Here is a 20,963-nt window from a genome sequence, read left to right on the forward strand (position 1 = left end):
ACCAATGATGTATCTTTTCAAGTTTGCTCCCCCATTTAAAAACATAAACCATACATACAAATATACCGCGTCTTTATATTATCACATTTAGGCCAAATCCGTGTTAAGCCTGCCTCTCAAAATAGATAGGCCTACCAAATGAAATTGCAGTGCTTACCTAGAGACCAAGGTGCCATAGAGATGGTCGTCCTCCCACCAATGGGTGGCAGTACTGTGAAAAGGAGCTGCACATAGAAACACAGGCTACACAAATACAAATGTTTTTTTTTTTATCTAAGATTAAAGCTGGTTAAATACATAGACTGTATAAAATGGTTAAATATCACACTCAAATTGAATATGAACCATACCACCCATTCATTTGTCGCATGTAGATTTATCACAGCATCTGCTTTTATGTTGGTGTAATGTTATTGCCTAGTCATTTCCCTCTTTTTGATGTTTAGTTCTTTACACATAAACAAAATACTGTTCATTTAAATATTAAATGTGTTTTGGCTTGTCAGAAACCAGTTTTCAGAATAATGCAAAGTAAAAATAAACAGCCAGGCGGATGTTACATAGAGAGGAAGGGCTTGTTCTCACATGTGATTAGTGGGTGTGTGTTGTCTTTTCCCCTCATTCAGTGCGACGTTTTATTAAAGTTGTAAGATGGCGACGGTGCATTTGAGGATCGGGGACCTAGTGTGGTGAGAAAACCTCAAAACATTGTCAGACCCCTCCGGTTCTGCTAAATAATCTTGTCTCGCATGCAATAATGTTTTATCAGTTAGTTTAACGCTTATAATTCATGTTGGTGTGAACCAGACGCAATTCATGGAAGTGATCTCGTACTCGGTTAGTTGATGGTCAACCCAAACAAATTGCTAGCCAAGCTGACTCAGCCAGCAGCCGTCGTTAGCTACTAGCTAGCGGGCAACTTAAAAGAATAAGGTTTAGACTGAAGAGAGAGGGGTCTTCCCCCGGATACTCTCCGTCTTTTAAACGTTCATTTCTTGCCTCGACGGGTTTACGTCATCTGTAGAGCTTCGCCTAATACTTTTAATTTTCAGTATTGTAGAAGTGTTGTGGTCTGTGACGAGCTTTGCTAGCACCGTAGCATAAGCGGATATTTAGCTAACTGTTGGTAGCTTCACGTCTGCTAGGCTTCCGTGTTAACTGTTGCACCTCTTTCTCTGCAGACTATCTACAATGATTTACAGATTGTCCTTAGAATATGAGCTCTGCCTAATCGAACCTTGAGAAGTTTGATGACTTATTTGTAATGAGAATAATGTCAAACGGGTGGTCTTATATTGCCTTGTAGCAGTTTGTATTGCTCAAGATGGTATTACCTGCACTGCAAAGTGTCAATACAAGTAACAGGGGCTAGTTGCCTTTAAACATTTGCCACAAGCATTTCGAAATATTGTTAAATTTACACTGATATACGGGTAACGTTACCTCTAAACTGCATGCAACTTAAAGGGCACCACCACCTAAATCAAGAATATCAACATGTTATTTCCACGGCCTCAAAAGAGTTAAAGCAATGTCTGTTAACTTGAGCTACTCTCTCTCAAAGCCAGAAACCAGACCTGTGTGTCAAAACATGTGATGTCATCAAGTATAAAGTTTGGAGGTGCTCCATAGACTATGAATGGGAGACTGATTTGGGGTGGTGGTGGGGAATTAAATTAAGTGTACCCATGTGGACCAATCATCATGAAGTCCAACTTACAACAACAGTCACGTCTTAGTAGACAACAAGCAATTTATTTCAGTTGCAGAGATATGTAAAACTGGCAAACTTGTTTATGTCTGTTGTCATTTTCAGCCATAACTGTAACATCTAAAGATACATAGTGAGACACTAGTCCAACCTATCTGACGCCTCTGCTGTGCTTATTTTATGTACTGTGTTGCTTCGCTGTGATCTTAGATAAATCAAATCTTCTGATACAGAAGCTAAGCAGTGTACTGCTGTGGTCAGGGCCGCAGTGAAACATAATTTAGTCACCCAAGGAAATCAATATCAGTGAATGCTATATTCGAATATTTTCTCCGCTTTACCTTACACACTAACCAGCCGCAGTAAGCCAACAACTTAAGTGCTGGTAAGTTAAGTTACTGTTTTTGTCAATGGAGTCTGGTGGCTTTGATACAACAGCTTCAAATTCCTGCTGGAAAAGACTATCGGACAGCAAGGTAAAGTGGTGAAAATATTCTAAATACAGCATACACTCACACTGATACAGATTTTATTGGTGAGCTTGTTTTCAGCTGGATAAAAAAACCCAAAACAAACGGACACAGCATTTGCTCAGGGCCATTTTATTTTATGTACATGATGCAAGAGTTTTCTACCTGGAAGTTATTGTAAGTAAACATGTTACACGGTCTATACTCAGAACACCCCCCTGGGTGCTCTCAGTGTCATCTAGAACATCTTTCCCAGTTCACTGTCAGTGGAGCAGTACCAGACATTATACAGCATGACATCACAAATTTAAGTTTTAGCACTTGGGAGAGAGTAGCTCATGTTTACTAATATTTTTGGACTTTTTTAGACCATAGGAGTAAAATGTATGAATTTTGAAAATGGGTGAAGTTTCCCTTTAGTATATGATATTTTTGTAAATGTGAGGTACTGTAGTGGCTGCCTAAGTTGCTGTTACATCTCTCAGAACACTGCAAAATCATGAACCGTGGCAAGAGGAAACATTTGTATAACTTATGAAGACATAACTGCAAATAAGAAAGATAAAAAGAACAAGTAGAACCCTATTAACACTGACAAAATTGGGATAAACTTTTATTGACACCTCCAACAAAATGAAACATGTCTCACTAGATGAGGTATTGGTGCACTTCCATCGGTTTATGTTGTAAGGGTTTTCACTATTTTGTCAGTTGTCTGTGTTCATGAATCTTAATACAGTGTTTGTATCTCTGTAAAGTTTGGGTGCCCTGATGGCAAAAGGCAGATTCCCTTTGGTCACAAAATTGGACCTGAGCAGTGCCAGAATCCTCAGATTCCCAGAGTGTGTTGTAATGTCTCTCTGTACTAGCGAGAAAGACTGATACCAGACCTCAAAGTATCACTCTTCTTTCAGGGGGAAGCTTGGTCGTTACCCACCATGGCCAGGGAAGGTGAGAAGTGAAAACATGCCAGTGGCTGCTTAAAGGCCAAATAGATTTGAACAACTGCATGACAAATGTTACTCTAATGTTTGACTGTTTATTCTCATTTCAGGTAGTAAGCCCTCCTAAGGACTTGAAAAAGCCCAGGGGCAAAAAATGCCATTTTGTGAAATTCTTTGGAACTGAAGACCAGTAAGTGAACCACCAGTTCTGACTGACCTTGCATATCCTTCATCAACAAATGTGTAAGAACTATGTTTCTGTGTGCCTGTTCAGTGCCTGGATCAAAGTAGAACAGCTGAAGCCCTACCATGCCCACAAAGAGGAGATGATCAAGATAAATAAAGGAAAGCGCTTCCAGCAGGCGGTTGATGCAGTGGAAGACTTCCTAAAGAAAGCAAAGGGGAAAGAACAGGTGAAGGGGGGTGGGGGGTTCCTATATCACATAATCAAGTATTTGAGATATAACTAGCAATTCTAAATAGATTGTGCTTACCTGTACTCTTCAGAAAAAAAATCATTCCCTTGCTTTCATATGTTTTTTTTTAGTCTCATGTACAGAATGCAAGGATTTTAGGCAAGGGGGATGGTTAAAGGTGTGCAGACTTCTGGCAAATATGTACCATGAGGTTACAGGTTGAAGCACTTCAACCTCAAAAGAACTCTTGGGAGACACTGAACATGAAACATAATGAGATGTAATGTTGACAGAGAATGTTGGTATACATTTTCGTGTTGGAGGTTAGGGGTTTACAGATTTCTCTTTGAAAATGTACCAAAATGGATATCATGAATGTCTCTCACCTAATTTAGGCAACATTGGTATTTTTTGTTAAATTCATTACTTCAGACAGGTTGTCATTTCTTGTATACCTCTTTTATTTCACTTAAAAGTGCCCACTAGAGCTGCCCTCTGAACATCAATAGCCCTTTTTACACAGAGATTGCGCAGTAGGGCGGCTATGAAGTCCCATCTTTGCGCCGGCTTTGCATTTTTATACAGTACCAAACAACAGTGCCATCATTCCACTCCAGTATGTGATTTCAGACAGTATGCCGGCATCATGGAATCAATAGAGGCTTGATGGGTGTGACGTGTAACACAATAGCGTCGCCTCTAGTGTGACATAGACAGGTCAGCAGCGCTTTCTAAACAATAACAATGGCATAAACATGGTAATTACAGTTTACCTTACCTGTTATATGGCAGCTAAGCTCCCTCTGCTCGGAGGGTAAGGAGCTCCTGGACCTCATTGTTTTCCCATTTTGTGAACATTTTCGACCGCTGTTCTTAGTTAGCTGCTAACTGCTAGCAGCTACTTTTCAAATCTCCTGCAGTGAGTCGTACACATCATGTTGCCAAAACGTCACACCTGTGCCGCCCATGATTCCATCCTTTCGACTGTCCACTTTGTACAGATCTCATTTCGGCGCTGTTACTATCTCTGAGAGACAACTCTGTCCCCCCATTATGTGATTGTACGTTTTATACAGATCAGCGAGGTGACCTAACGGCGTGAAATTCCCGCCTTGAAGAGGCAGTGTAAAAGCAGCTAGTGATTCGTATTATTAATCGAGGAACTCATGATTTGAATCTCACTGTCAGTCGAAGCATCAGATTTGTTGTCTCTGTCATTGGACTAGGGTTAGGATTTTAACGATTCCGATTCCTTACCGATTCCTTCTTAACGGTCCGATTCCTTACCGATTCCTCTTACCGATTCCTACATTATATTCATTATACTTGCTATACTTAAACAAGTATATAATAAACACAAATGCAATGCTTGTATCATCTCCCTGAGAATATATAACAACAATAAGTGATTCTCTGATTTCTACAGTAACACTATTGCCTCAAATTAACCACAGCAATGTAATAAAAAAAAAATTACTTATATGCATTCATAAAATTTGTACCTAAAGGATGGACAATCAATGGTGGAAAATGCATGTGCATCTTTAACAATAAATCTTGTCACAGCACAATGACACTCTTCAGCTCTCTCTATGGTCATCCTCCCAGCTTTTGCCACCATGAAGGGAGTTACGTTACAGCTTTTGCTGGTCTTGCTGCCTGTGTTTTCTAAATACAGGAAAACACAACGTGACACTTTAATGTTACTTTATATTCATGACCGACTGATTTACAGCCAATTTCATAACTTAAGTTATCAATAACGTTACCAGTAACGTAACATTAGACAGGCAGGGAAACCTAGTGCTTTTCGGAAGGGCACGTCGTTAACATTAGCGCTGCTTGGAGCGGCTTCGTCCTGCACAGCCTGCGGGTGTGACGGTGAGGGCGGTGGCGCTGGTACCGGAGGTTTTCTCAGGTTGTCGAACACGGTACATTCCCTGAGATTAATGTCGTGTTTTAGGAGGTGTTTTATTATAGCGGATGTGCTACCACTAGTGCAAGTGATGACTGCACTGCACTTCATACACTTGCACCGTTTTGTTTTCTTCTTAAAGTACAACCAGGCTTTGGATGACTTCTGTCGCATGTTCATCTTCTCTCTCGCTCAACTGACGCTGATCTGAGATCAGTGGGCGGGTCCACTCGACTCACTCATGGAGATGCATGTGACGTTACCACAGTCACTTACACGGCCAAATGAAAGACAACTGCCAACAATCTGGAACCGTGTTTTTTTTTTTTTTTTTTTTTACAATCTAGGAACCGTTTGCAGGAACCGTTACTCCAAATGTGATGGAACCGGTTCCGGAACCGGAACTTTGGACCCGGTTCCGAAAAAGAACCGGATCCGGATCCCAACCCTACATTGGACACAGTATTATCAGCATGGCAGACATGTTTTACAAAACAGTCTTGTTTCAAATTTAGCTAACTGCAAAAGTAACTTAAACTTAACTTAACTAGAAATAAAGAACGGTAATGGAAAAGGGGGGCGGAGCAGCGTGAGTTGTCAGTTGTGTCTGCACACTCTGATACTCTAAGGTAAGGTGTCCAAATTCCAGGAATAATCAAGGTAACTTTACATGAGAATTTCTGGGAAATTTCCAGAATAAAATTGTTCATTTGCGCAGGCTGTATTCACTGTGTCAGATACATATAGAAATAACTATTTTCCCACATCCGAAGCAGACATAAACCTGTCTCATAGAAATTAAAAAAAAAAACAATTTATTGATTAACCCTCTGAAGACTAAGCCCTATGTTCAAAAACAGAACATTCTTGAAAATGAAAATCCAATAATTAGCTTAATCATCATTTGTCAAATGCATACAATGTGAAATATACCAAATGGTAAGTTAGCTAGCTAGCAAGTTAACTAATGTGATATTGCCCAGCCCTGCTATTATGCCACCACAGCCCAACCAAAACAAACACAGATGCGGAACTGGCTTGTTTCCAGCACTGAAATTGATGGAATCAAATGAACAATTAATATTGTGAAATTTTACTCAATAAGTCCTGCTCTGTCAAACCTTCTTCGTGAATTCTCCTAGGTCTCATGTTCAGTCTCAGCAAATGTTTGTTCAAGTGGACACATGGTCTCTCTTTAGGCTGCCCACCTGAGTGGAAGCATACAAGAGAATTCAGTCATCCCTTTTGCCGAGTGTATTTGTAACCTGTTCAAAGTTATTTTCTAAACCCTCCTACATTCATAACAGTCATCAGGCTACCAAGAACTGTCTTGACATGCAAAAAATAGCAGCAAAAAATCATTAGTTGTTGATCTTTTTTTGACCTTTTTTTAACAGAACTCGGATGGCAAAGGAGACTCAAAAGGAAAGAAGACATCCAACAAGCCACTGAAAATACTGGAGGAGGATGATGAGGATCTCAGTGCCCTGAAGGACCCCTCTGAAAAGGTCAGTAGAACACTGACAAGTTAAACTATTGTCCTGTCAAGCATTAGTTAAATCGTGTTTAATTCAAAATAAACACTCTTTAGAAAAGACAACAAACACAGTAAAATGGGGCTTGGAAAAAGTGAAGCAAAGAGAGTGACACTGATTTACAGACAGTTAATGAGTTCTGAACTCCATCCTTCCCTCTTCAGTGCACCGAGCCATGCACAGATTTTTTCATTGACTGTAGGGAATGTCAGCTTGAGGATGAGATCTGTGATCTGTATTTCTGTTAATGTTCAAAACCCAGGCATGAGCTTTCTCCCCAAAAGCAATCTGATGAAATTGTCTCCACTAAACCTGCAATGTGCATTTAATGGATTACAATTTAAAGTGACAACATTCCTGCTAAGTATTGCAATGTCATAACAGCAAAAACAGTCACAAATTTTACCTTGTTGAATCTAATAATACAAAGTGAATACTGGGGTTTACAGTATGGATACTAATGTTTAGCCACCCCTATCCGAGGTCCCAGTGAACGATTCTGGGTTTTTGTTTTTTTGGTTTGTAATTGGGGTGATTTGCCTGCAGGAACTCAGTGTAACATAACATGTAGCCATTATCTCAGGTTCTGCTTTTGTTTCCACTGTTCTCCTCTGCTTTGACTTAAAGTTCTAAAACTTAACTTGGGCACTGTTCAGATGATGATGCTAAATCCAAGTTCTAGGTACTGTCAGGGGTTGCCTGCAGTGCCTGCAAGAGATTTCTCCACTCCAATACAGTGGAATGGAAGTGGATGAATGGAATTTTATATTTGGACCTCAACACTGTCTCTTCCATATATGACAGAGAAAACATCCCCCACTACGGCAGACATGGACCTCTAAAAATTCACCCTTTGATTTAGAAGGTGAATATGTGTCTCTCTCCTCCTTAAGGACTTAACTGACTCTGACCCCGAGCCGTCCACTATTGAGAGGCTGGGGGCTGGACCTGGCTCAGGATTCAAATGGGAAAGCAGTGTAGGTGAACCCCCTTCCCAACAAGTCTGCCTTGCCTTGCTTTTTTTCTACCTGACCTTAAGCTTTGGCTTTAATCACCAGCAACTGCAGACCTTTCCCTTCTGACCTGTTTGGTGCTCACTCTTGACTACTGAAACTGTTTGTTTGGCGTGTGCTGTTAAAATGGTCACCAGCTCTGTATGTGGAGGCTCAAGAGGGGCTGACGTTTGATTCAGTTGACCCAGAAATGTATGATTTCCTGATCAGCTTTCTGCTTTTTATGTGTGTCTGGTAGTAAAGAGAGCCAACCAGCTCCTCAGGAGCAGGGTTGATGACCACTCTAAATTCAGCTCTGTGTCTGGGCAGTTTGTGCAGACCAAAGGTGTTTGGCTTCAACCCATTGGGGGTGTACCATATCATATTGTTCACGATAAGGCCGGTACGATTTTTAATATGATAAAAGAAATACATATTGTAGTAATAGCAATATTCTGACTTGTTGACATAATGACATCATACTGCACAGCACCAACAAGCATGACTGAGAGCTCTGTGGTAGAGGAGTTATGTTCTAAAAAGGGAAGTGACTTCAGTAGCCTGGAATCAAATGTTTATGATCAGTCCTGGGGTCGTATACAAAGCTTCCTAGTGCTAAGAGTTGCTCCTAGTGACGAAATTCTAAGAAAATTCTTAGAATTGTGACCTTTTCTTAGAATTTCCCCTTGAAGTTAAGACTAGGACCTTGTAAAGATAAAAGTTATTCACAAAGCCCTTAGACAAACTGTTAGGAGTAGGGAGAAGGTCTTTAAAGAGGCTCAAGAGTTTCTTAAGCAGAGAAGAAAATGGCAGAAAGATAAAGAGGACAGAAAAATAAACAAATACTGGATGACAGTGAGTAAATTAAATGCTACGTACTACATTGTGCAGGGATAATATTTATTGTCAATTTCATTAGGGATACACATACATTTCTCACCCAACGCAATAACACCAAAAAATAAAATGATCAGAATAATAAGATATTTGAAAAACTGGAAAAATTACATCACAGCAGTGATGACTTGTGTCTGTCTCAACCCTCTATCAGCAGAGTGATTTTCAAAGCCAGCAGTTCATTTCATCACCTCTGATCGGATTGACTGATCAATCAGACTGCTCGGCAGAGGTCCCAATGATGCATGTTGCGCCACCCAACAGATTTCTGCTGGCGGATGGGTGGGGAGTTGAAGGCGCTCGTGGCACGGGGGAAACCAAACACGGTTCATCTGCACACACTGCCATGACACAGAGCTGGTTGAAAATAGGCAGCGTTTCCCTTTACACTTCTTTATGGTCTTTTGATTTGTAAACAGAATCAGCTCATTTCCTTGTTGTATTTGCCATGTTGTTTTGTTTTCAGAAACTTAAATGACAGGACAATTTGGAACTGTGAATGTTAACTTGTTCAGAATTCATCAGTTCTGCTGACATGGAGAGAATCAGATATTCATCTAGTTTCAGAGAACTCAAACTTGGCCATTCTGTGACAGATACATCACAAAAGCTCATTTTTTACTGTGTGATATGCTAACACATTATGCCTTCACATGATGACCTTATACTTCATCTTCACTTACTGGCTTTAGGGTATTAGCTAGTATTCAGTGTAGAGAGGGAGACCACCTGTAACTGTCACTTCATAGGCCAGTCAAACTGTACATTATATGAAGCATGTGGATTTGTGTCAGGTCACCTCTAGTTCTGCTGAACAGCAAACTGTGTTCTTCTTGCTCTGTATTGGTGTAAGTATTCCAAAGGTCAGCCATTTAAGCTAACATGCTGTTGTTGTTTTTTAACCTGAATGTTTTGTGCAGCAGTTGAACACATATCGGGTTCTCGCTGGTTATGGAGTTAATTAGCCTTCACCATTAACACTCCAGGGCAACATCAGATTTTTAGACTATGGATGGAATCACCTCCAAATAGGGGTGGGCAATATATGGAATATACTTGATAGGGCTGCACGATATTGGAAAAAACTGACACTGCGATTTTATTTTATTTTTGCAATATATATTGCGATAATAAAAAATACGAAAATAAAATAAGAATTTTCACCATATGACTTAAAGTAAGAAAATTAAAACATAGTGGCGGGGCTTTTACTCACCACAGCTGCAGAGGCTACCAGCTTCATTTGAAACAGACTACATTAAAGACGGTCCGTTATTTATTAATCCCTCTGTATCTTCATATTTTTACTTTTTATCCGTTCCCGTTGCCTTGATAAAGTTAATGCATCGCGCCGTCATGTCAAACTCAACACTTCCTGAAATTGTTTCAAATTAAAAGCCCCTTATAACCTCGGCTGAGAGAATCCCTCTGTTTTCTAAATAGGCTTTTATTGTGAGGGGGGGTGGGGGGCTGCTGAGTGCTCAAAGAGGGAGAGACGAGAGAGAGGTGAGCGGAGCGAGTAAAGAGCTTTCTTCAGAGCTGCTTTTCATGTATACAAAAGTTTACATGTTCTCAAAAAAGGGAAAACATTGCATGTCCTGCGATGTGACTATCACACATGCGCACATCACGATGTTGATGTTCAAACGATATATCGTGCAGCCCTAATACTTGAAGAATTGCGGCTTGTTCCATGTGGAATGTATAAAAAAAGACTAATTTGAAAACACTGAATAAAAAGGGTAACATAGTCACACACACACACACACACACACACAGAAAGACTCACAAACATGGTTTGTCACACACACTCCTTCGCCCATCCTGATCACTTTCTTCTGAGCGATAGTGTGTGAGCAGGCGAAGGGTGTTTCTCATCTGCAGGGCTCTAGACCGCAACTGTTATTCACATTTCGCAACCATGGAGCACCAGTTCGACTTGCAAATAATATGAATTTATGAAGGGAAGCGCTGTCAGTGTGTTTCCCTCTCAGAGTGAATAAGTCCTCACATTTAAAGGTGCTGCTGTAATTTAATGTAAACTGTCTGCTAACTGCAATCATCTTACTGTTAACCAAGTTCACGGCAAAAACATCAACACCTCAGGCCCGGGCCGAGCCGGGTGCTTCAAAATTAAAGCACAAATGGTTCCACTTTGATTTTTTAAATTCTAACAATACTTTATTTAACTTTATCATAACAATACCTTATTTAACTGAATTATGACAGGAGCTACTTTAGCTTTTTGAAAACTGTAGTTCATGTAATTATTTTGTTTAAGAGAAGATTTCAAGATTTCGCGATATAATCCAAAAGTATTGCTAAATTATTTTTAAGCTATATTGCCCAGCCCTACATCCAATTTCTTTTACTACATAATTATGGCAGTTTGTATAAAGACCATGGTGGGAGCCCTGATGTGTCAGCATGGTGTGGTGTACACTAAGTGGTTCCTGCACTCTGGTCACTACATAAGCATAGAAAACACTGTCACAGTGATCTCTTTTTCTGTTGCAGCCTGTGAAGGACGACCCACATTTCCATCACTTCCTACTTAGCCAGTCTGAGAAGGTAAGAGGAAGCACGCTCAGTATTTTGACACCTGCACCCTATAATTTTTTTCTTTCCTCCTTTTTTAAATTATTCATTTGCTCTACAAGTCTGATCAATCTGGTGCTCTGTAGTCTTGGTCTGCTTGACTCTGATTTGGTCAGTGCTGATAAAGAGACAGCAGTGTTTCTTGTGGTACCCCCTGTGTGGGCCTGTAACAGTTAAACTGAAACAATCTCTGGCAAAACTGATAAATCCTTTGTCAGCCTGTCATAGGGGTTTGGGCAGTGACGTTTCTACTTTGAGCCCATGATGACCCTGGGCACAGGTCCAAGTTAAAGTCTGGTGTCTCAAATATCTATGCAATGATCCCTAATGGGTTGGTAGTTACAAAATATACAGAAACAAAACAATTTCATTCCATCATTTGAGTGTATGAGGTGATGCACCAATCAAATACATCAACTGAATACACAATATTGGCAATGATATTGGAGGGGATGCTGACCAGATGTTTCCAAACGGTGACTGATGTGCACTGAATGCTGTTTTTTTGTAGCTGTTATTTTATCAAATGTTTACTACAAAATTTTGTTATCACATAGTTCGTTTTACTTAAATGTAAATTAATTCCTACAAAGTATACTGTTTACTATATTGGCATTTTTTCGTCACTGTGTCTGTGATTTTCGTAGCTTCCTCTTGGATGCGTGCTGCTTATAGTTTGGCACCTGGTCACCACTTTTATGAAGTCCCAACCTACCCTGTGTGCTGTGCAAAAGAATGTCCTGACTGTAGAAAAATGATAAGAAAATAAGAAAATCCAGGCAGAGGGCAGAGTCCCTGCAGAAAAAAATACACCATCACACACTAAGAGTGGGTCATTGAGAGGGATTACTTTAGTATGAGTCTATACATTGTTGTTTAGGAAAATCCTGCATAATTTACTTGTAAGATGCAGTGAATCCAATATGAAATTGGCATTTTCTTTGTGACTTGTGTAGAGAATGTTGGTCACTTCTATATGATTGTTTCTTCACTGCCCACAGCCAGCCTCATCAATGGAACCCATCAGCAAGCGCCTAAAGATCATTGAAGAGGTAAAGTAACTAGTAATTTTCTAGTAAAACTAACCAGTCAAAATGTTCCAACTTTTATGGATTTATTTTAACCTCTTCTACTCCACCCCACATACAATAGACACATTTTTGTCTTTTTGTGGGGCACAGGGAATCTTAAGCACGTCAACAGTATATGCTACATAGAAGTGGTCTATATCATCTGAAAGCTGGGAACCTGAAGATTAATTTGAGATGCATCTTAGCTTTGTGTGTCAGGTTTTTCTAGTCCTGAATCTGTAATAAACATTGTGTTTTGGTTAGATGCTTATTCAAACTTACATGCATAGAGTTTATAATTTCAAAAAAATAGTTTTGCTACAGTAAGATGGCTACTATGGAACTAACGTCATGACACATGATCAAAATTGGCCTCACTGAATCCACAAGAGTCTCAGCTTTCCATTCAGACTCCATTTATGCAATTCCAAGACTGTTTAGGTGACCCCAGTATAAATTTTTTTTTATGTCAAATACAATAAAAATTAAAGTCTTCTAATTTCATGTAGTACTAACTCAACCTGTTATAGCCTTTGAAAGACAGTAATGTCAGCGGGGAATGCTTGTGTCTGCGCAGAGTGGAAGAAGTTCATATTCATTTGAGCTTTTACAACTGAATTTTAAACTGCTGTGTTTTCAATAATAACATTTTTGGAATATATTTGGTTTAGAAAATAATGCATAGCAAAGCTAAATAAGGCCTCACTTTCCCCTCAGTATGAAATTGACGGTGTTGCTTTTGACTGTGCAGGAAACAGGGTCAACATCCATCCAAGCAGCAGACAGCACAGCCATCAATGGCAGCATCACACCCACAGATAAAAGGTATTGACACATCCTCAAAATGACTCAGTAAATTTAACCAAAAACACAGAGCTGGCTTAAAGGAATACTTAACCCACAAAATGACCATTTGTTGATGTTGAATTTGTAGAGAAAACTTTGTCTGTATGCCTCCACCGAAAATTGGGAATATATATTAATTGCCACTGTTAAACGTGGTCCCTTATTTATATACAAATGGTCATTGTTTGGGTGAAGTATTCCTTTAACACTTAGGATTACTGTTACCAATTTTGTACCTAACCTTTTAATGGGTTACTTGGACATATGAATGCTCATTTTTTTGATCATGTTTGGATTTGTTTGTTGTTTTTGGACTTTGCCCTTCAGGATAGGGTTCCTGGGTCTGGGGCTGATGGGTAGCGGTATAGTTTCCAACCTGTTGAAAATGGGTCATGTTGTCACAGTGTGGAACCGCACAGCAGAAAAGGTACTGTAGTGCAACACAGAGTTACTGTCACACAGGCAATTGCATCATCCAGTGTCAAATAATCACTAATGTATTGTCTGATGAACAAGGTGTCATTAATGTCAGTAGCCCTTATTACACAGAGATCGTGCTAAAGGGCCGCTGAGAAGTCCCTACTTTATGCAGCCGACATTATACGTTATACGGCGTTATACGTTAGCAGCTGGTTGCTGTAACTAACAGCTAAGAGAGGTTGCTTTGAGTTACATGATGATGCATTCAAGCTCTGTTAAGTACAAAAATGAGCAATGGGAAAAGGTAAATTATAACATTATCATGATGTGTTCGGTGTAATCTTGTAAAAATTAAGTTTTTGGCGAGAAACTTTAATAAATACAGCTACTTTAGGGAGAAATTTATGTTTTCACAACACTATAAAATAGATATTACAGAGGGAATTATGATATAATATATATATATTAAAAAGACTTAAAACATTTTTAAAAGATGTTTTTCACGTGAAAGGCTGTCTTAAAGGCTGTTTCATGAATATTAATGATTGAAGTTATGGTCATTCAATGATAGTGTGATAAAGGGCTTCATGACTTTAAAACAGTCAGGTTGCTTTTTTAGAATGAAGATTTTTTTGTTTCCCTGGTACAAAAGGGGGAATAAATAACATCAAAACAAAAATTCAACAACAATGAAAACACTGGCACCAGCTATCAGCCACATTTTAATTTTAAACATTGATATTGGCGTTGATGCATCCCTACAATGAACATGACATTAATTGTACCAGAGGATGGCTGCACTGATCAGATGCTTAATAAAAAGATTTGGTGCATATGCTGGCAAACCATGGAAGTATGATGTGCTGGCGTACTAATGATGATTTATTAAATAACTCCTGCCTGCTGTGTTCCAGTGTGACCTGTTCATCCAGGAAGGAGCCAGGTTAGGCCGGACTCCTGCAGAGGTGGCTTCCATGTGTGATATCACTTTCTCCTGTGTCTCTGACCCAAAGGCTGCCAGGGATGTAAGTACCAGCTCCACACCAGTAAATGGCTTCCTGTGTAGGTGTGAATCACCTGCTTGTGGGTAAAAAAAACAAAAAAACAACCTTTTTTGTGGATTTGTTGCTCTCCAGTTGGTGTTGGGACCCAGTGGAGTGCTGCAGGGAATCAGGCCAGGCAAATGCTACATAGAGATGTCCACTGTTGACCCAGAGACCATCACAGAACTCTCACAGGTAAACACTAACAAAACATACACACAACATTATCTTAAGCACACAGGAAAAAGTCATGCACTATTGAAATTGTTTGTTTATACGCTTTTTACCATCAGGAACTATTCCAAATTCTTTAAATGACTGATGCTTCCCTCCCCCGAAATGTATATACAGTAGTATATGTTATTGTCATTGGAAGAGTATAAATATTACTGTTTTTAATTAAATATATACAGTAGTAGCACTTACTGTCATTGCATTTGTGTAAGTATTGCTGTATCAAATTGTTATTTGATGTTTGAATGTCAGGTGATTACATCACGAGGTGGGCGTTTCCTGGAGGCACCAGTGGCAGGAAGTCAGCAGCTCTCCAATGATGGGATGCTGGTCATCCTGGCAGCTGGTGACAGAAGTGTCTACGAGGATTGCAGCAGCTGCTTCCAGGCCATGGGCAAGACCTCCTTCTTCCTGGGTATGCAGGGTGTACTGATACATGTCACCTCCCAGTTCAGTAAGACACGTTATGGGTTCACTGTTGGATAGACTTACAATAGTTTTATCAGGCATTAACATGAACAACTTCTTGGCTGTTTGTTGGCTCTGCGGTTGCCAGGCAACCAGCAGAGACTCCAGGAAGTTACTGATCTCTGCTTGGCACATAACCTTCTGTAAAAGGTGAAGTGCCATTTTTATGCCTGTGACGCAGGCGATAGCCATGGCCGAATCTTTAAATATTCGTATTGAACAGCCAAATCGGATTCGATTGACATAATTCTAAGTCGGGTACGGCCCTGTGTTTTTGCATAGATTAAACAAGTGAGATATAACATGTTAACGTTTAGAGGTGCTGGTAGGAGGATTTTGTTACTGTGGACAAAGTCAGGCGGTGTTCATATGTTTCCAGTCCTTGCACTGCTGAGCTGAGCTACATTGGTAACCAGTGTTGAGCAAGTTACTTTCAAAATGTAACACATTACATATTACTAGTTACAGTCATTTAAAAGTAACAAGTTACTTAACAATATTACTATCTGCACAAAGTAATGTGTTACTGAATACACTACTCTTTTGTTACTTTAACCAAATGACCTCAGGAGAACAACTAGGCATTATAAAATGAAAGAGGGTCATGTTGTTTTATAGCAGGTAATCAAAGCACAGTAGCTCCAGTTTATTGCCGGTACAAATCCAGTGGTGGGAGATATTGTACAGCCCAATGAAGTCTCTCCTCCAGAGTGCAGATCTGGCTCATTCTTGTGTTCACATACAGTAGTTACCACTTTTTATTAAAATCCCCTGCTTACATTAACAATACCATGATGATACAGAACAATGAACTAGCCTAGATCCTTTTAAATAACCAGAAATAACCAGAAAGCCTTGGACACAGAGACAGGCAGGCATGGGATCGATGTCTGATCAATTATGAGACATGGATGAATATTTGTAGGCCTACAATATGAAACACAATAAACAAATGCTGAGGTTAGAACAACAAACATTTTGGCATACAAATCAGTCACTATAGTCACAGAGCTGGAGGACCCACCTGTCAGTTCCCAGTGTGCCAGTAAGCTTTAACAGTACCAGAGGGAGAGCTGTGTATAAGAAGGGGACAGTCGGCATTACTCCGCCATTGTAGGGGATGTGAAAGGAAAACATCCAACATGCTTACACACACTTGACGACATCACCCAGATATGCTGATCACCGGGACGAGGATAAAATAAACAATAGGAGAATGGGATACGTCATAGGTTTATGAATGGAAACACAGTGAATATGCAATATGGCATCACCCAGATGTGCTGATAGCTGGCACCCTTCTATTATATGACATATCATGACAAGACATGACAAGACACAAAAACCATCATGGGATTTTTTTCTCTGGTGGCACTGGCAGAAGTGGCACAATATGGATCAATGGAAAATTTAAGCAATAAATACTTAATTTGTGGTGGTAATGCATCACAAGGCATTGTAAATGCAATAATATTACCCAAAATCCTGTTGGTAATGTGTGATAATACTTTGTTACTGCAAAAAGTAATGTGATACTTTAATGCGGTACCCCCATCACTGTTGGTTACAATTGTCTTTCTGAAAGAAAATAAATATGTGAATTCCCTTTAATGTCTGAATAATCCTGTAAAGGTTAAAAACATCGATATTCAATATTTTTTCAATATTACATGGAAAAATTGACATTTGGGGCAAAAAAATTTGAATTTTTATTAAAAAATTAATATACCAAAGCTATAACATGACAGTGATGACTTTTCTGTTTTGGTTAGTAGCAGAGAACAGCAGAATGACTGTAGTAAACATTAGCAATAAGAGAGAGCATTGTTGTGGAAAATAAGTATTAAAACGATTTCAAATATTCACTAGTCAGAAATCAATATTTTTAACAACACTAGTAGATTATTAACCAGCAAATAGTGTAGGCTGCAATGTCCAGTGTCTTGTCAGTGAATGACCTCTAAAAAAAAATCTACCTTTATTTTAGATCTGAGTCTCTCCTTTGGTTTCTGTCTAGTTTCTATTTCTGGATGCTTGAGCTGCCGGACGACATCACATGACCACATTTCTCATTGGTAGAGCTTTTACTGCAAGTCCCCTGCTCTGTGGCTAGCCAACATGAGTAAAAAGCCAACTTCAGGCAAACAGAAATTTAGACATGGACACACTAAGGATGATTGTCACGTGTGTGTGGAGACTGTCACATACTCCTAGCTTTATGTGTGCTTACAAATGTGTGTGTGTGTGTGTGTGTGTGTGTGTGTGTGTGGGTTTTTTAGGTGAAGCGGGTAATGCAGCGAGGATGATGCTGATCCTGAACATGGTGCAGGGCAGCTTCATGGCCACCATTGCAGAGGGGCTAACCCTGGCCCAGGCCACAGGCCAATCACAACAGACCTTCCTGGACATCCTGTGCCAGGGCCAGATGGCAAGCACCTTTGTGGACCAGAAATGCCAAAGTAGGTCCACGCAAAGGAAGTTTTAAGTTGTCTTTAAGTGACTTACCTAAACCATGCTCATGGTTGTCTTTAATTAACTGTATTTCTCAATTTCCTTTTAATGTTGCATGATCATTTTTTTTAGATTTTGGTGCCATAGAAAACAAGTTACATGAACACTGTCAGAGAATTTCAGACAAAAATATTTGAAAATATCTTTAAAGTTATTCAATAATCGTTTTCCTGCCTTGTCCAGATATTTTACAGGGCAACTTCAAGCCAGACTACTATTTGAAACATATTCAGAAGGACCTGAGGCTAGCCATTTCAATGGGTGACATGGCCAACCATCCAACCCCAATGGCTGCAGCTGCCAATGAGGTACAACTTAGGAATGTTGTTAGTTTTTACAACAATATTATTAATCTTTTGTTTTATTTCTTTTTTCCTGTGAACTGTTGACCAAAGAATTGCCTTCCTCTTGGTACACATTGATTCTTTGGTTAAAGAGGATGGGGTACATTCCACACTCGGCCTAAGAAATACAATGGATCAATTAGTACATGTGAAGGCTTTAGAGACTAAATGAGTGGAGTGTGACACTGACTGTGTAAAACATAAACAAAAACAGAATGCAATGATTTGCAAATCCTTTTTGACCCATATGCAGTTGAGTACATCATAAAGACAAGATCATTTTATTTTCAAACTCGTGAAACATTTTTATTTAAAATGTAATATAATATAAATATACACTTGTTCTGAATGTAATGCCTGCAACATGTTCCAGTAAAGTTGGAGCAGAGGCATGTTTAGCACTGTATGACATCACCTTTTCTTTTAACAACACTCAGTAAGTGTTTGGGAACTGAGGACATAAGTTTTAAAAGTTAAATTCTTTCCCATTCATGCTTGATACATGACTTCAGGTGTGCAACAGTCCGGGGTCTCCATAGCCGTATGTTGTGTTTCATAATGCACCACACATGTTCAGTGGGAGACAGGTCTGGACTGGAGGCAGGTCAGTCTAGTATCTGCACTCTTACTATGAAGCCACGCTGTTGAAGCACGTGCAGAATGTTTCTCATTGTCTTGCTGGAATAAGCCGGGGCGTCCCCGAAAAAGACATCCTCTGGATGGCAGCATATGTTCCTCCAAAACCTGTATGTACCTTTCAGCATTCAGGGTGTTTTCACAGATGTAAGACACTAACACACAATCTGGGTGGTCCTTTTCCTCTTTAGCCTGGTGAACACGACATCCATGATTTCCAAATACAATTCAAATTCGGCACAAAAGTCCACTTGGACTCAAGAATGAACTGATTAGAATTTGGTGGTCAAAGGTCACTGTGATGTCACAAAACATGTTTTTGGCAATAAGAATTTATATGCTTATCATGTCAAAATATCACACAGATGTTAAAAGGAATAAAATGACCAAGTGATGACATTGTATATCCAAAAGGTCAAAGGTCAGCTTCACTGTGACATGATAATGTTCTGCAAAAAACACTTTTCTGTCCATTACTCAATGCCATGTCTGAGGAACAGAAGGGGAGACATTTGGTCAGATACTGAATTGGTGACACTAATCTTGGGTGTCCACCTTGAAACTTCTAGATCTTCTGTGCTGCTTGGGGAAAATGTGTTTGAAGCATCTGTGTTTTTACAGACATGGATGTAAACTGTAAGTGCAACTTGACTGGTTTGTGGAAGCAAACACCCACGAGATGGGAATTCTAATATCTGTCCAAGCCATTGTGTGTTTTGGCACGGTACAGAAAATGGAAATTTTCTTCAATCCACCTGCAGTAAAATGGAATTGGTTCTAACATATTAAATATATAACCTAAGTAACAATAGGGGTGAAGCACATGTAGTACACCTGAAACCTCTTTTGTTTGTTCTGTTCCTGTGCAGGTTTACAAGAGGGCTAAGGCACTGGACCAGTCAGACAATGATATATCTGCAGTCTACAGAGCCTACATTCACTAGAGCGAGGTGTGACTTATCCTCTGGACCACACAGTCTTTAATCCCTTCTTATTTCTCCTTTGTCATGTAATGAGTTTTTTTGTTTTGTTTTGTTTTAAATTCTAGTTGTTTTATTTCATTTTGCCACAGCGCCAGCCATGTTAGCTGCCCAAAAGTCATGGGGTTGTAATTCCTTTGTTAGAGGCAACCTTGAGCATTGCACTGACTGTACTGGGGGAATATATGCTGTATGAGTGCTCCAAATAAGGTTGTACTACTGCAATTTGCTGTGGGGGCAGTTTTGTGGATGCATAAACCCTAAAGAAGATTGTTTTTTGTTCATGTGCAAATGTTGAGTATATTTAATTGAGTGTGATCTTTGCTTTTCTTTTAAATGTCCAGAATTCCATGAGAGAAAACACCAAGAACATGCCACTGCATTGCCTTAATATTGTAACCCCTCGAGTCTATCAATTATAGTATTTATTTATGTTTCTTTTTAGGTCTTCTTGGTGCAGTTTGGCCATGGCTTGTTTCTGTATTTCACAAGATGATTTATGCTTTTATGTTGGTGTTAATGATAATTTTTGAACAGGTTAAGGACAGAGCAACAATGTGTTGAGGCCTTAAAATGCAGTAATAATTGATACTCTCATCAAGACTTGAGATTTCCACATTTGAAACCCTTTATTCTTGTGTTTGGAAGAGTTCTCATTTACAGTGTTTTTCTTATTTTAATATATTACTCTGAAACTAGATGAATCCACTTTCTGAGTTGTATTTTAACTGAATGGCATAATTAAGTCCTGATGTCAACTGTGTTTTTATCTGGTAGTTGGAGATAAAAGTTGTGGCTGGGTTTTGAAGGCCAATTTTAGACCATCAATTAACAAAAGTTCACAATTAAAAACCAAACTAATGAAAGAGTTTCTGGTGGGTCAGTGGTTGGAGAGTTTGTTTCCTTTCAAAGACTGAAACTTAAAGCTGTCGA

At 39.4% G+C, this 20,963-nt stretch overlaps 1 protein-coding gene across 2 annotated transcripts; it reads left to right on the forward strand.

Moving 5' to 3' along the window:
• Positions 1–577: 577 nt before the first annotated feature.
• Positions 578–20,730, forward strand: glyr1 (glyoxylate reductase 1 homolog (Arabidopsis)). Of its 2 annotated transcripts, XM_050068502.1 has the most exons (16): positions 578–689; positions 3,096–3,132; positions 3,236–3,315; positions 3,400–3,538; positions 6,854–6,964; positions 7,885–7,968; positions 11,398–11,451; positions 12,480–12,530; positions 13,300–13,373; positions 13,722–13,821; positions 14,729–14,839; positions 14,951–15,052; positions 15,344–15,506; positions 17,839–18,018; positions 18,254–18,378; positions 19,920–20,730. In XM_050068502.1, the coding sequence occupies exons 1-16, from the start codon at positions 652–654 to the stop codon at positions 19,992–19,994; spliced, it is 1,524 nt and encodes a 507-aa protein (XP_049924459.1). In that variant the 5' UTR covers positions 578–651; the 3' UTR covers positions 19,995–20,730. The 2 variants fall into 2 exon arrangements, with proteins under 2 accessions (XP_049924459.1, XP_049924460.1); XM_050068503.1 differs by lacking the exon at positions 7,885–7,968.
• The last annotated feature ends 233 nt before the right edge of the window (positions 20,731–20,963 follow it).

This window comes from Epinephelus moara, chromosome 18 (genome assembly GCF_006386435.1).
Source record: "Epinephelus moara isolate mb chromosome 18, YSFRI_EMoa_1.0, whole genome shotgun sequence".
Classification (NCBI taxonomy): domain Eukaryota; kingdom Metazoa; phylum Chordata; class Actinopteri; order Perciformes; family Serranidae; genus Epinephelus; species Epinephelus moara.